We start from the raw sequence: 13,520 nt of genomic DNA on the forward strand, positions 1-13,520 counted from the left end.
ACCAGATTGACACTCCAAGAATAGGGGGGTGCAAAGACACCCCGACAATAGGGAGGCACAAAGGTGCCAGGAATAGGGAGGTGCAAGGGCACCCTAAAATAAGGAGTGGGTGCTGACCCCCAAAAATAGAGAGCGAGAGGCAAAGGCCTGAAGTAGAAATGGCACAAAGGTGCCCAATATATAGGAATAACAAGATTAGATATTCAGGGTGAAAGCACCCCAAATTTACTACTATAGGAGAAAAGCTACTTTCATAGAATAGGGCCAGGTTAGGTAAATTGGTGGACCATGGACCACTGTGTTGCAGGCAAAGCATCCCGGAGCAGAGATGATTAACAAAATAAAAGGTGCCTTATTAACCCTGAGGTTATTCCCCCTAGCTGTCTCATCCCCAAGGCTGGCAAAGATAAACAGGCATGGCGCCTCCTGTCTGCTGTTAACAATCATCTACCCATCTGCCCGGCGCCTGGATTTTGTTTTATATTGACCCAAACCCCAAACACAGTATATCTTCAAAATCCCCTTTCCCCCCTCACATCCCCAAGTTAATGTTCCTAGTTTCTTTGCCCTTTGTACATGCCCATCACATTTGCAAGCCTTCTGATCTGAATAAATACGGGGCAAGGACCCTTATTCAAGGCTCTTGTCTTTTCCTAGACATTAGCCATCTCTCGTTTTAATCCTGAGTCTGCTCTTTTGCTGGCCAAAAGAGAACTTTAGACTTAGAGTCTACAACAGTAATTATCTTGTCTATCTACAATTTTCTTCAATATGCTCTCATCTGGCATGGCACTCATGACATTCCAGGAAAACCAAGGGCTACACATGAAAGATGAATGTGGAAAAAAACCTTTAGGACAAACATGCAATAGTGGAGAAAAAGGTTCACATTGAGTATTAGCTGTGATATCAACACACCTATCCTATTTTTGACACCATAATGTTCTGTCTATGCATTTGGAATGTCATAACATTTTTTATAAATCAAGTGTGGGGGACATATTTTTTCCCAATATTCCACTGGCTGAAAATATATCAAGATATATATGTATATAGTGAATTTGGGGCATTAAAAGCACAGCAGCGGTATTGGGGGAATGAAAATCAAAACCACAACGATATATCATATATCCATTAGGATGGCTACTATAAACAAACAATCCAGCAATAACAAGTGTTGGTGAGGATATGGAGAAATTGAAATCCTCTTGCACTGCTAGTGGGAGTATAAAATAGTGGAGCCACTATAGAAAACATTATGGTAGGTCCTTGGAAAATTAAAAATAGAATTACAATGTGATTCAGTATCACTTCTGGGTATACATCCAAAACTATTAAAAAAATTTTTTTAATGCTTATTCTTGAGAGAGAGAGAGAGAGAGAGACTGAGCATGAGCAGGGGAGGGGCAGAGAGAGAGAGGGAGACACAGAATCTGAAGCTGGCTCCAGGCTCTGAGCCGTCAGCACAGAGCCCCAGGGCTCGAACTTATGAACCCCAAGATCATGACCTGAGCTGAAGTCGGACTCTCAACCAACTGAGCCACCCAGCCGCCCCTACATCCAAAACAATTAAAAGCAGTTTTGAGATATTTGTGCACTAATATCCATAGCAGTATTATTCATCATAGCCAAAAAATGGAAGCAACCCAAATGTTCAAGGGATGAATGGATAAAGAAAATGTATTACATACAATGGTATGTTCAGCCTTAAGAAGGAAATAAATTGTGACACATGCTACAACATGGATGGACTTTGAGGCCATTATGCTAAGTGAAATAAGTCAGTCAAAAAAAGGACAAACATTGTAAGACTCCCATTTCTGAGGTATCTAGAGGAGTCAAAATCACAGAGACGAAGTACAATGGTGGTTGCCAGAACTGGAAGAGACAGGGGAAAGGGGGAGTTGTTGAATGGGTTTAAGGTTTGTTTGCAAAATGTGAAAGTTCTGGAGATGGGTGGCACTTTCTTCAAAACTGACTTTGTCCCCACTTTTTCTCTTCAGATGCTGTCCTGAAGCCTTTTCTGGTCCATACCCCCTATGGGAGGCTGGCTCTCTACCTTCCTTCCCTCTCACCTTTTCAAAGCTATCCCAAGACTATTTACTTCTGTGATAGTTTCCTGGACCTATACCCATCCTCAAACCTTTCTCACAGGTCAACTATACAAAATCAATCAAAGTAATGTTTCAAGTATGTCATCTATTGCAAATGCACACATATAGCCTGCTGAGCCCGCTGTGTTACTTGTGTGGTCTTCCACCAATTTTTCAGGGCAAAACATTGGGACAGACTAAAAACTAGTTTTCTCACCCTGCTTTTTGGGTTCCTGATCTAGGAGCCTGCAATAAGAAGTTTCTCCTACAACCTTCTGTGAGTACTCATCAAATGGCAAAGTAAAAACAATCTGTTAGTGAATATCCTGGGTGTTACTTTTTTTTTTAAAGATTTTTTTAAAGATTTTATTTCTTGGGGCGCCTGGGTGGCTCAGTCGGTTAATCATCTGACTTCAGCTCAGGTCATGATCTCACAGTTTGTGAGTTCGAGCCCCAAGTCACACGCTCTGTGCTGACAGCTCAGAGCCTGGAGTCTGCTTTGGACTCTGTCTCCTTCTCTCTCTGCCCCTCCCCACTTGTGCTCTCTCTGTCTCTCAAAAATAAATGGAAAAAAAAATTTTAAACTATAAAAAAAAAGATTTTATTTTTTAAGTAATCTCCACACCCAATGTGGGGCTTGGACTCACAACCCCGAGGATCAAGAGTTGCATGCTCTATCGACTAACCCAGCCAGGTGCCCTTATTTTTTTTTAAGTAGTCTCTACTCCCAGTGTGGGGCTTGAACCTATAACCCCAAGATCAAGAGTTTCATGCACTACTGATTGAGCCAGCCAGGCACCCCATGGGTGCTCCCTTTAGATGTCAGTCATAGTAAAAAAAACAAACCAACCCCAAGATTTGAGGGTGGGAATGACAAAAATTTTCTTGCTTTCCTAAAGACAAAATGAAAATCCATTCCACTCAGTATAAATATACTCCAAGTTACAAATAGCAAATGTGTATCATGCATCTTTTATTGCTGAGCTCAGCCATATGCTGGACATTTGGAATTAAAGAATCAATGAGACATTTCTGGCTTGAAAGGAGCTTACAGTCTTTGTAAGAGTGGGAGACGCATGCAAGAAACCAGCCATTAAAACAAAGTGAGGTAAATAATGTGAAAAATGCTTCTGCTTGGTGTTAATAGGTCTTAAGAGGAAGATTATATAATTCATCCTACTGGGATTTAGGAATACTTGTAAGAGTAAGGCAACCCAAAGATGAGTCTTGAACAATCTTTTTTGAGTTATACATGTTGAAAAGTTGAGATGTCTTTATTTTTTAGAAAGAGAGAGAGAAAGAGACAGCATCAGTGGGAGAGGGGCAGAGAGAGGAAGAGGGAGAATCTCAAGCAGGCTCCATGCTCAGCACAAACTGTGATGCTGGGTTTGATCCCACGACACCGCGTCATGACCTGAGCCGAAATCAAGGGTCAGATGCTGAACTGACTGAGCCACCCAGGAGCCCCAAGAGGTCTTTAGACAGAGGAGACACACGTGAATGCATAACTTAAAGCATTCCACTGACATTATGTGTGTGGGTCTATGCAATATGGGGAAGTAAGAGGGATACACATCACACCATCAGTCTCCTATGGAATGATTTAAGTCGATGAAGAGGAACAAGAGACTTAACATCCTTGACAAGATCTCAATCTGACATAGTAACTTGGCATTATCTGTTGGCCGAACCCTTGGTTTACCACAGGAGTGAAGGGAAGTACAAGCACATCCTATAGAACATATCCCTGGTTAAAGTATTCCTGGCAGGACTCTTCCTTTTTATTTTTATTTTTAAATTGTGAAATACATAACAAAATTTACCACTCTAACCATTTTTTAATTTTATAATCCAGTAGTAATATTCTCATTAATATTCAGACATGGTTTTAAAACACCTTGGTTGGGAATCAGTGGATTAGGAGTCATCAATTACTTGACTTAGCAGAACTTCCAACATGAAAAACACACTCACTTCTTAATATAACTAAAATAATATTAGCCAAAGGATTATAATTATTTGTATGCACATAGAGTAATTATTTTTTAATTGAACATGCAAAAATCTAAGATTACTGTAATGCTTTCTGCATATTCTGTAATTCAAAATTTAAAAGGGATTATGTATTAGGTACACAAATTGATGTATGGAATTAAAAATGCAAGTAACATGTCAAAGAAGAGAAATTTAAGACAGATCTTACATTCTTTTAATCCAACAATACTGGAAACTTTTAACTGATGTTCACAAAGACGACCTGAGGTATGAAAATATCTTGAAGGGTCCTCTGAATGAATTCATTATGAAATACGCAAATAATGCTTTCCTTCATGGGATTGACATAAAGATTAGTTGATGCATGCACAAACAGAATAGCATACTTTTAGCACAAGTCACATGATCAGTAATTGCTGACTAAATGTGAATGAAATCTTTAACCAAACATGTTCAATTGACTAGTTTTCTCAAAACAAATGTTTTCACATAAAAAAATGAACCTGTCATAGACCTAAGTATTATTCTTATCAAATAAAGGAAAATACACTTTAAAAATGAAAGGAGTTACAAATCCCAAGATATATGCAGCTTCCTGTGACAAATTAGAATGCAATGTATTAAGAGATTAAGAGTTCCATAGAATATTTCAGAGGAAGCTTCTTACAAATTAAAGAACCAGAGGGGTTCTTTAATGGTTACAAGATTCAGAAATAAGATAGTAACAATAAAGCAGGCAGCAGAGTTTACACCTCAAGAAATGAGTAGGATTTATAACCTTACAAAATTTTCGTCTTAATTTCTAACAAGTTCTTTTAAATCTTATTTCCACATTGCATTACTAAGCAACAACTTCTTACTTTCTCAGTTTCTTGTCATTAGCTAAGAATCTGTAGTCACTGCTCTTACAATTGTATTCATCAGAGATAATTTAATTTTCTTCCTCCACAATATGCTATTTTTTAAGCTGCATGAAAAACTGGGAGTTTATCATGGTACTCAAGCACTGTCAATATCGTAAACATTGAAATCAAACTATGCCTGTAAAAAAAAAAAAGATTTAATAGTTTTAAAATGCCACATATACCTGAACATATTTTTTACCCTAAAATTACACCCATCAAAGGGAGTATGTTATGTGGCGCCTGGGTGGCTCAGTTGGTTAAGTGTCCAGCTTTGGCTCAGGTCATGATCTCATGGTTCGTGGGTTCGAGCCCTGCATCGGGCTTTGTGCTGACAGCTCAGAGCCTGGAGCCTGCTTCAGATTCTGTGTCTCCCTCTCTCTCTGATCCTCCCCTGCTTGTGCTCTGTCTCTCTCATAAACAAACATTAAAACAAAAAAGGAGTATGTATGGAGCCTTACTCTATTGCAAAGACTTAAGTCATTACTTTCAAGAATGTCTTTGGGGAAGAAATTAGCCTGAAATGACCTCAGTGAAAAGTAATTTTGATATGTACACAGATTTAAAAAGCATACACCTCAAACAACTTGTAAGTAAGGACGATCTGCCTTGGAAAATTCTGTCATTGGCTCTAATGATGGCAAAGACATTGATGTCGAAGATACATGACAGGATACAATGAAAACGGTTCTACAAAATGAGCTAAAAAAAGCATTTTAAATATTTTTATATAATATCCAATTGGTATTTAAACATGTATCTATATCTCTAAAAAGTTTATATATTTATTTAAGTTCACTAAACAACACTTTTGGGAATCTTCTCATTGGGGAAATGGAGGTAGAGTCTTATCTTTGGCTAGATTCAGACCTTAGGTTGTAGAGGCACTTTTACATCAATGGAAGGCAGAGTGATATAATTAAAACGTAAGAATATAGAAATTAGGTTGATTACCTCACTGAATATTTCAGCTTACATATGTGTCATCCAGTCATTCTCCATTCCATTACTTTGTTTCTTCCATATTACTTCTCATGATGTGATAAACACACGTTTATTACTTGTGTCTCTTGAACAGCAGGAGAACTGCATGAAGGCAGGGACTCTGGTTTATCCTATGAAACTCCAGGCAGGAAAGAAGTTTGTAGAGTGAGGGGAAAGGAAGGAAGGTGATAAAGGCAAAACCAGCTGCAGTGGATGGAGGGCTCCAGCACTTCAGTCATCTAATTCAGCCAGTTCTTTGTGGGTTGTTTTTCATGTAATGGGCATGTGTAAGCCAAGGACCAACCATGTATTTGCTCCTTAGTCAAGAAACAAAATAGGAAAAAAAAACCCAAAACACTGAAACTAGAAGGAATTCAGTTTATTCAGATAACTCTTAAGTTCCAAAAAACAATAATATTGACAAATAAGCAGTGTTTTTTGTTTGTTTACAATGTTTGCTCAAATTTTAATTTGCTCTTTTACTTTTAGGACCAAAGCACGTATTTGAGAGGGGGAAAAAAGAAAATGCTACAGTTTTTATGCTCTGTTTCAAAGTGCAGATTTTGAAATGTAACTGAATGTTTAGATATGTGTTTTTCATTTTTTTGGAAGAAATTAAAACTCATGAAATAAAAATATCACAAGACAGTATCAACAGAATCTGAATGTTGTTTAAAGAAAGCATCCTTTTAACATTTAACTTCTTGTTTACCTAATAGAGACATTTTTAGTAATAAATTTGTAACATCTTTCAATAACCAAGCATAAATCAAATGACCGAGACAAAATCATTTTTTGAATAAGTGTTAGTATTACTGTTTTAATACCTGTTCAGGAGTTCAGAATTTTAGACTATTTTCAAATAAAACAACTGTATGGACAACACCCCCCTTCCCCCACCTGTATTATTTTGATATTACTTTAATTCTGTAGTCTCCAGATTCCTTCTTTCTTTCAGTTGCAGTCTTGGCTGGACTTTTCCTCTTTACTTTCCCCTTGTTAGAAAAGAACCCTAAGTAATCTGAATTCTCTCCTATTTGGTTACTCTGGGAGGCTTACCCTGGGAGTTCTTACTGTTTTTCTAAATTGAAAAATTAGTTATTCTACGATAAATTTGGCTGAATTATACTCTTTTTGGAGGCCTGTGCTAGATAGCATAAAAAGTTTGCTCACATAAAAAGTCTGAGAAAACTCTGAGGCTCTGCTATCTGTTTATTAGATTTAGTCAATGCAAAGTCTGTGTCACGTTTTTTGGGCCCACTAGCACTTGGGGAAAGGTCAGGTCGAGAGGCATCTTTCTAGCTGCAATCTTACAGAAAACAGGAATGGATGTCAGTGGGCAGAGAGAGTGCTGAAGACCATAGTTATACACTACACCCCTGTTCTACGATGATTATTACTGAGACATTTTTTGCTTTTGTGGAGTGCTGGAAAAAGAAAAAAAAAATCTATGACCACAGGATTAAAAAACTCTATGTGCTCCATTATTTAAATCACTAAAATACAACTAAACTAATGGCATAAGCTAAAGAAATCAGCCCTTATTATTTGCTACAAAATCACTTTTAAAAAAAGTTTGAATTGTGAAATACAATATAAAAGAATCTTGTGGAAAGGGCTCACTAGAAAAGGTGCTAAATGTGCTTTAATTTCAATATGATATAAAACTACTTCAAACATAAAAACTTAAAAAATCTCTACTCAAGGACAGAAAATATGCAAACCAAATTCCCTATTAAAATATAGATTGTAAGTAAAAATTGAAAATATTGAAATTAAAGGAATTTGTTGCATTAGACACAGAATTGTAAATTATATGAAGTATCAAGAATTATAAAATTATTGGTTTGATCGATCAATTAAAGTAAAAAAATCCTTTTTTAATCTAAGGTAAATGGCACAATGTTACCATAAACAATATATCAAAAAATATCAGACTTTACAAAAATCTTATTTTAAAGATTTTACTACTATTGCTTAACTTTAATCATATTAAATGTTACATTTACTCTCCTTACTCCATTAGACTAATCTCAAAAGAGTCTTTATATAAGCTGTTACCAGTTGTGATAGAAACACTTCAAAATATAAATTTCAAAACACTGTTAATGTTTCTGATATTGAAACATTAACCTATTGAAAAGACTAGCCTATTGAAAATATAGGTATTGAAAATAGCCTAGTACAGTTCACTAAAATATTGCACGGAACTAATTTTGGTATTTTAGATGTCAGAAATTTTCCAATTGCATTCTGTGATACGCTGTTACATTTAAACATTTTATAAAGGGCTATATGGTTTATATTTCCAACCACATTTACATATATAAAAAAAGTTAAGTAAAAAATGCTTGGAAAAACTTGTTAAATCCCCTTTATTTCAGTAGACAGAAGACTTTTTTTCATTGTCCTGGCTGAAACGGTTCTTGTTGCCATGGAACTGGAAGAAAAACCACAAAGATTTGAGATAAGTTAACAATACAGACTAATGGCACACAATAGTTTAGTGGAAGACCTGAGTTAAGTTAGAACCAAGATATTAGAGTTCAAACTGCACATCTGCCCTTTGATAGCCATGGGATCCTGAAAAAGTTATTTAAGGCTCTTCAAGAAGTACTTTCCTTATCTGTAAAGAACAGTAACATCTCTTCATCCCTCGTAGGTATTCTGGGAGATTTAAATGGAGTAAAGGATTCACTGTGCCTTGCACACAGGGCTCACTTGGCCCCTTCCCTTAGTTCCATTTATGGTGCTGAATACAAGCACCATGAGCAAAAACATCAATAAATGAGTCACAAGGATTTTCACACCTTTAGAAGGAGGTAGTTCCTGAAAGCCTGAGAGGTGATCTCTAGATTATTTGCACTCAGGAAAACTGAGTGTTGTGCTTATTGCCTAACACTGTTAGAGTTGCTTTTGAGTAATTGTTTCTTTTCCTTTTATTTTCACTTGATTAATATAACTAAGCAGGTTGACAATTAAGATTTTTGAGAATCAAAGCTGGACTTGATTCTAGAGAGATCTTTTTATTTAAGAACACAAGAAAGCTCAAACCGAGAACCTCTGTGAAACAATTGTATTCAAGATTTTCTTCTTCTGAAATGAAAATTTCTACTTTAATTCGTAGGTTTGCCACATCTACTATAGGTTGGGCGTTTAGCCTTACAGGAGCGGCAGCACATCAAGTTAATCAAAAAGGAAAAAGCACATGGGGCACCTGGGTGGTTCAGTCCGGTGAGTGACTAACTCTTGATTTCAGCTTGGGTCATGGTCTCACGTGGGATGGAGCCCTGCGTCTGGCTGTGTGATGATGGTGCAGAGCCTGCTTGGGATTCTCTCTCTCCCTCTCTCTGCCCCTCCCTAGCACGTGTGCACTTCTTCTCAAAATAAATTTAAAAAAAAAAAAGGAAAAAGGGCAGTCATATACTTCCGCACTTCCTTTCCTATTTCTTTCTCCCCTCCTGTATAGTTTTTCTTCAGGTTCTGTTTTAGATGAACAATTTCCAGTCCTGTTTAAATTCATTTGGTGGGCCAGGTGGGAAGGGAAAGACACAGAGATAATTAGAATACCATATAATACTCACATGCCGTATCATGTGAGAAACGTGCACAAATAGTACAAGAGGAACTGTCATATGGGAGAACAGCAAGAAGTTCAATGTGGCCTCAACACAAAGGTAGAAGTGGTGGGAGATGAGGCTGCATATACTGTGAAGGACCCTGCATTCCAAGCTAAAATATTTGAATTTTATCCTACAGGTCACAGAGTGTCAGTAGTAACTCCAATGATTTTTTTCAAACAAAAAAAATTTCTTTTTTTGGTTAAATGTTTATCTTGAGAGAGAAAGGGCACGAGGCGGAGGGCAGAGAGAGAATCCGAAGCAGGCTCCATGCTGTCAGCACAGAGCCAGATTCAGGGCTTGATCTCACAAACCATGAGATCATGACCTCAGCCAAAATCAAGAGTCAGACACTTAACTGACTGAGCCACCCAGGTGCCCCTATTATCATTTTTTTGAAGTTTACTTATTTTTAGTAATCTCTACATAGCCAACATGGGGCTTGAACTCATGCCCCTGGGATCAAGAGTTGCATACTCTTCTGACTAGCTAGCCAGGAGACCTGGGAAATAACTTTTTAATTTGAAAAAAATTCTCTTACATTTCTCTATTTAAGACCTTAAAAGATTGTTAACTTAACTTATGATACACATTACCTCTGATGGTAGAATACTGGGGTGTTAGTGGATAATTGTAGTTTTTGCAGAATTATTAATAATTGTTTTTAAAATTTGATTTAATACTGGTGTATATAAATTTTAATTTAATTTTAAACATTTATGTTCTAATTATGATATTAAAATTTTTTTTTTAATGTTTATTTTTGAGAGAGACAGAGTGCGAGTGGGGAAGGGGCAGAGACAGAGGGAGACCCAGAATCTGAAGCAGGCTCCAGGCTTCGAGCTGTCAGCACAGAGCCTGACACGGGGTTTGAATTCATGAGAACCTTGAGATCATGACCTGAGCCGAAGTTAGATGCTAAACCAACTGAGCCAACCAGGCACCCCTAATTATGATATTTTATAAATAGAATTGTGCTTAAGAGAAAAAAATTACAACTTCTAGTGGCAAATTACTAAGTCGTTTCACGTATGCCCAAATATTGTATTAGAATACCAAGAGAAAGAGGGGCGACTAGGTGGCTTAGGTGATTCAATGTCCCAACTCTTGATTTTGGCTCAGGTCATGATCTGAGGGTCATGGGTTCCAGCCCAGCATCATGCTCCATGCTGAGCATAAAGCCTGCTTAAGATTCTCTCTTTCCCTCTGCCCCTCTACCCAGCTCACTTTCTCTCTTAAAAAAAAAAAAAAAAGAGAGAAAGGTTGCTTTATCAGATTGAAATTTCTTTGCCAAATTGGTTTTTTACTCTTTTTTTCCTCCACTTATCAATATAATGTATTTTCACAGTAGGAAATCTAGAAAATATAAAAAGCACTCTCCACAATCCCCTGATTTATTATGCAGAAGCAAACAAATTAAAATGTGTTGCATTTCATTTCAGTATTTCTAGGCATTTTTTTTAAGTCTATTTATTTTTAAGAGAGAGCAAGTATGGGCATGAGTAGGGGAGAGGCAGAGAGAGAGAGAGAGAGAGAGAGAGAGAGAGAGACAGACAGACAGACAGGGAGAGAGAGAATCTCAAGCAGGCTCCATGCTGTCAGCATGGTGCCCGACATGGTGCTAGATCCCAGGACCCTGGGATCATGACCTGAGCCAAAATCAAGAGTCAGATGCTTAATCGACTGAGACACCCAGGCACCCTTAGTCATTTATTTACACAGGTATATTTATATGACATAGTTTTTAAAACTGCCATTGAAAATGTTTATAAACTCTGATTGTTGCATTGTATTTTGCAGTGTGGATTAACTATAACTTACTTAACTATTTCCCAAAGTTGGGTTTTACTAAAGGACATATTTGTGATATTACCAGTCTTTGACAGCCAGATTCCCATGTGACAACATAATTCAACTGCCAAAGATAGGAACAAGACTACAAATCTACACCGAAAAATGACTGCTATATATATCACCATCTGTTGTAAATTCCATTTACATAAATGTACAAAAATAAAAGTAAAAACTCAATAAAGTGAACATTAAAACTTATAAAACTCACCGTAAGTCCAAGGAACTTGTGGAAGCACACCTGAATCAGGAGGGTAAGGGTATGCAGCTTGTGGGAACGCTTGATGGGGAGCATACTGTGAAAAAATCGGCTGCTGAAAATGATAAGAAACAGGCATTTGAGATTGAAAATGCCCATTCACTGGCACCAAGTCGTTTGCTTGTGGCTCCCCAGAAAAGTAACCAGAATATTGAGAGTACAAAAGATTAGAATGTGCATTTTGGACGGTACTTGCAATTGCAGTCAACATCGCAGGAGGCGGCGGCTGTACTTCATATGATGTTATCCCATGGTATGTCTGGGTAATGGAGCTGCCACTGCTGTTGCTGTAATGATAAACACACCATGCGTAGTAAGGATATGAAGTTCCAAACGGGTGCTGAGAAGAATTATATATTGGGGTACATGCAGACTGTGGAAGTTCGTTCCAACACGCTGCAGCATTCTGAGTTAGGACTTTGGAATTTTCATTATTCTGTTGTTCAGAAAAAGAGTGTTCTGTGGTTTGATTTACACTGAGGGTTATGTTCCCAGATGCTCCAACAGGTATAGTATTGGGACTGAATGTATCCTTCATGCATTTTCCTTTTAACTCAGTTTTTGCAGGCTGTGTTTTATTTACTTGAAGAACAGGAAATTTGTCCTGGATAAATTTGGATTCTGAAGGATTGGTGCATGCAGAATTTTTAATAGATGAATTTAATATTTCATGATCTTGAAGTTCAAAGACAGTGTTACTTGTTTCTAAATTGGCAGGGATGTCCCTAAATATGCCGTCTACACTTTTTTGTTCACAACTCACAAAACAACAATCTTTCTTATCACTCTTTGTTTCAGCAGCACTAAAATTCACATCCCTTTTCTTCATGCTACTTAAGTTTCCCTGTTGTCCAGTGAAATCTTCTGAAGTATGAGATGAAATATTAGTTAAATCTATTTTGCCCTCTGACTTTGATATGCAAGTGTCTTTTAAGTTCTTTAAAGGTAAAAGTGAGCCAAGTAGTGATCTTTCCATTTCAGCCTTTTTTGGAGATAGATGGTTGCTTTTCAGATTGTCAGATGAACTCGGTCCTATTTCACTTTCACTTTCGAGATGAGATCTTGTAGTCCTATTAAGTGTAACACATATATACAAACAACTTTAAATATATGGAGTCCCCAATTTTAATATAAACATGTATTTGAAATTTTTATTCAGAAGAATTCTTAAGATTCACATTTTCTCTATCAGCAGTATATATGTAACTTATTTACCCCATTTTACTCCCTTGCCTTGAATTTAGCTACTTTTCCTGCTGATGGTGATAATATTCCACATTTCAAATGTATTTCTAATATATTTTGAAATATATATAGTGCAGTCAATATTGTAATTACTTTATGCATTGGACAATTGCTAGCAGAGGTGTTTAGAAGTAGGCAACTATGTCCAATATTTTACTGTAGTTTTGCATACATATACCTCCAACTGTTGATGATCTTCGTTACTTGTAAATGGTTATATGCAACTGATGAAACTACCAGCTGTGCCCTGCCCCTGCCAAAAGACCACCTACTGTCATCAGGAGCTATTAAGGTATTTTGTCTGCTCAAGGTTGAGAATAGGAAACACAGACCTCCAGAATACCATGCCAATTTAATATCCTTGACATTTCTACCTAAATTTAGACAATTTCAAGCAGGCTGAAGGAAGTATCCACTAGGGAAATGTCTAGAGTCAGATAGCTAATATAGGTCCCCAGGATAATTATATTTTTTTGGTGTCTCATCAAATTCTTTGAATTGCATGTGGAAAAGAACATGTTGAAAAGAAAAAAGTAATCACTGCTCTCCAGTCAAGAGAAATTAATTTTTG

General features: G+C 37.0%; 1 protein-coding gene across 6 annotated transcripts in view; it reads right to left on the reverse strand.

Annotated features, from left to right (window-relative positions):
• Positions 1 to 6,371: 6,371 nt before the first annotated feature.
• TEX15 (testis expressed 15, meiosis and synapsis associated) overlaps positions 6,372 to 13,520 on the reverse strand; it is a 99,680-nt gene continuing 92,531 nt past the window's right edge. The window contains exons 10-13 of one of the 6 annotated variants that reach the window (XM_053216382.1): positions 12,079 to 12,774; positions 11,897 to 11,991; positions 11,657 to 11,759; positions 6,372 to 8,414 (exon numbers count right to left, since the gene is read on the reverse strand). In XM_053216382.1, the coding sequence (XP_053072357.1) occupies positions 11,692 to 11,759; positions 11,897 to 11,991; positions 12,079 to 12,774 (859 nt within the window). In that variant the 3' untranslated portion in view covers positions 6,372 to 8,414; positions 11,657 to 11,691. Of the gene's footprint in view, positions 8,415 to 11,656; positions 12,775 to 13,520 lie in introns of all 6 variants that reach the window. The other 5 variants (XM_027077324.2, XM_053216381.1, XM_027077322.2 and 2 more) reach the window with 5 other exon arrangements.

Source organism: Acinonyx jubatus, chromosome B1, assembly GCF_027475565.1.
Source record: "Acinonyx jubatus isolate Ajub_Pintada_27869175 chromosome B1, VMU_Ajub_asm_v1.0, whole genome shotgun sequence".
Lineage (NCBI taxonomy): Eukaryota > Metazoa > Chordata > Mammalia > Carnivora > Felidae > Acinonyx > Acinonyx jubatus.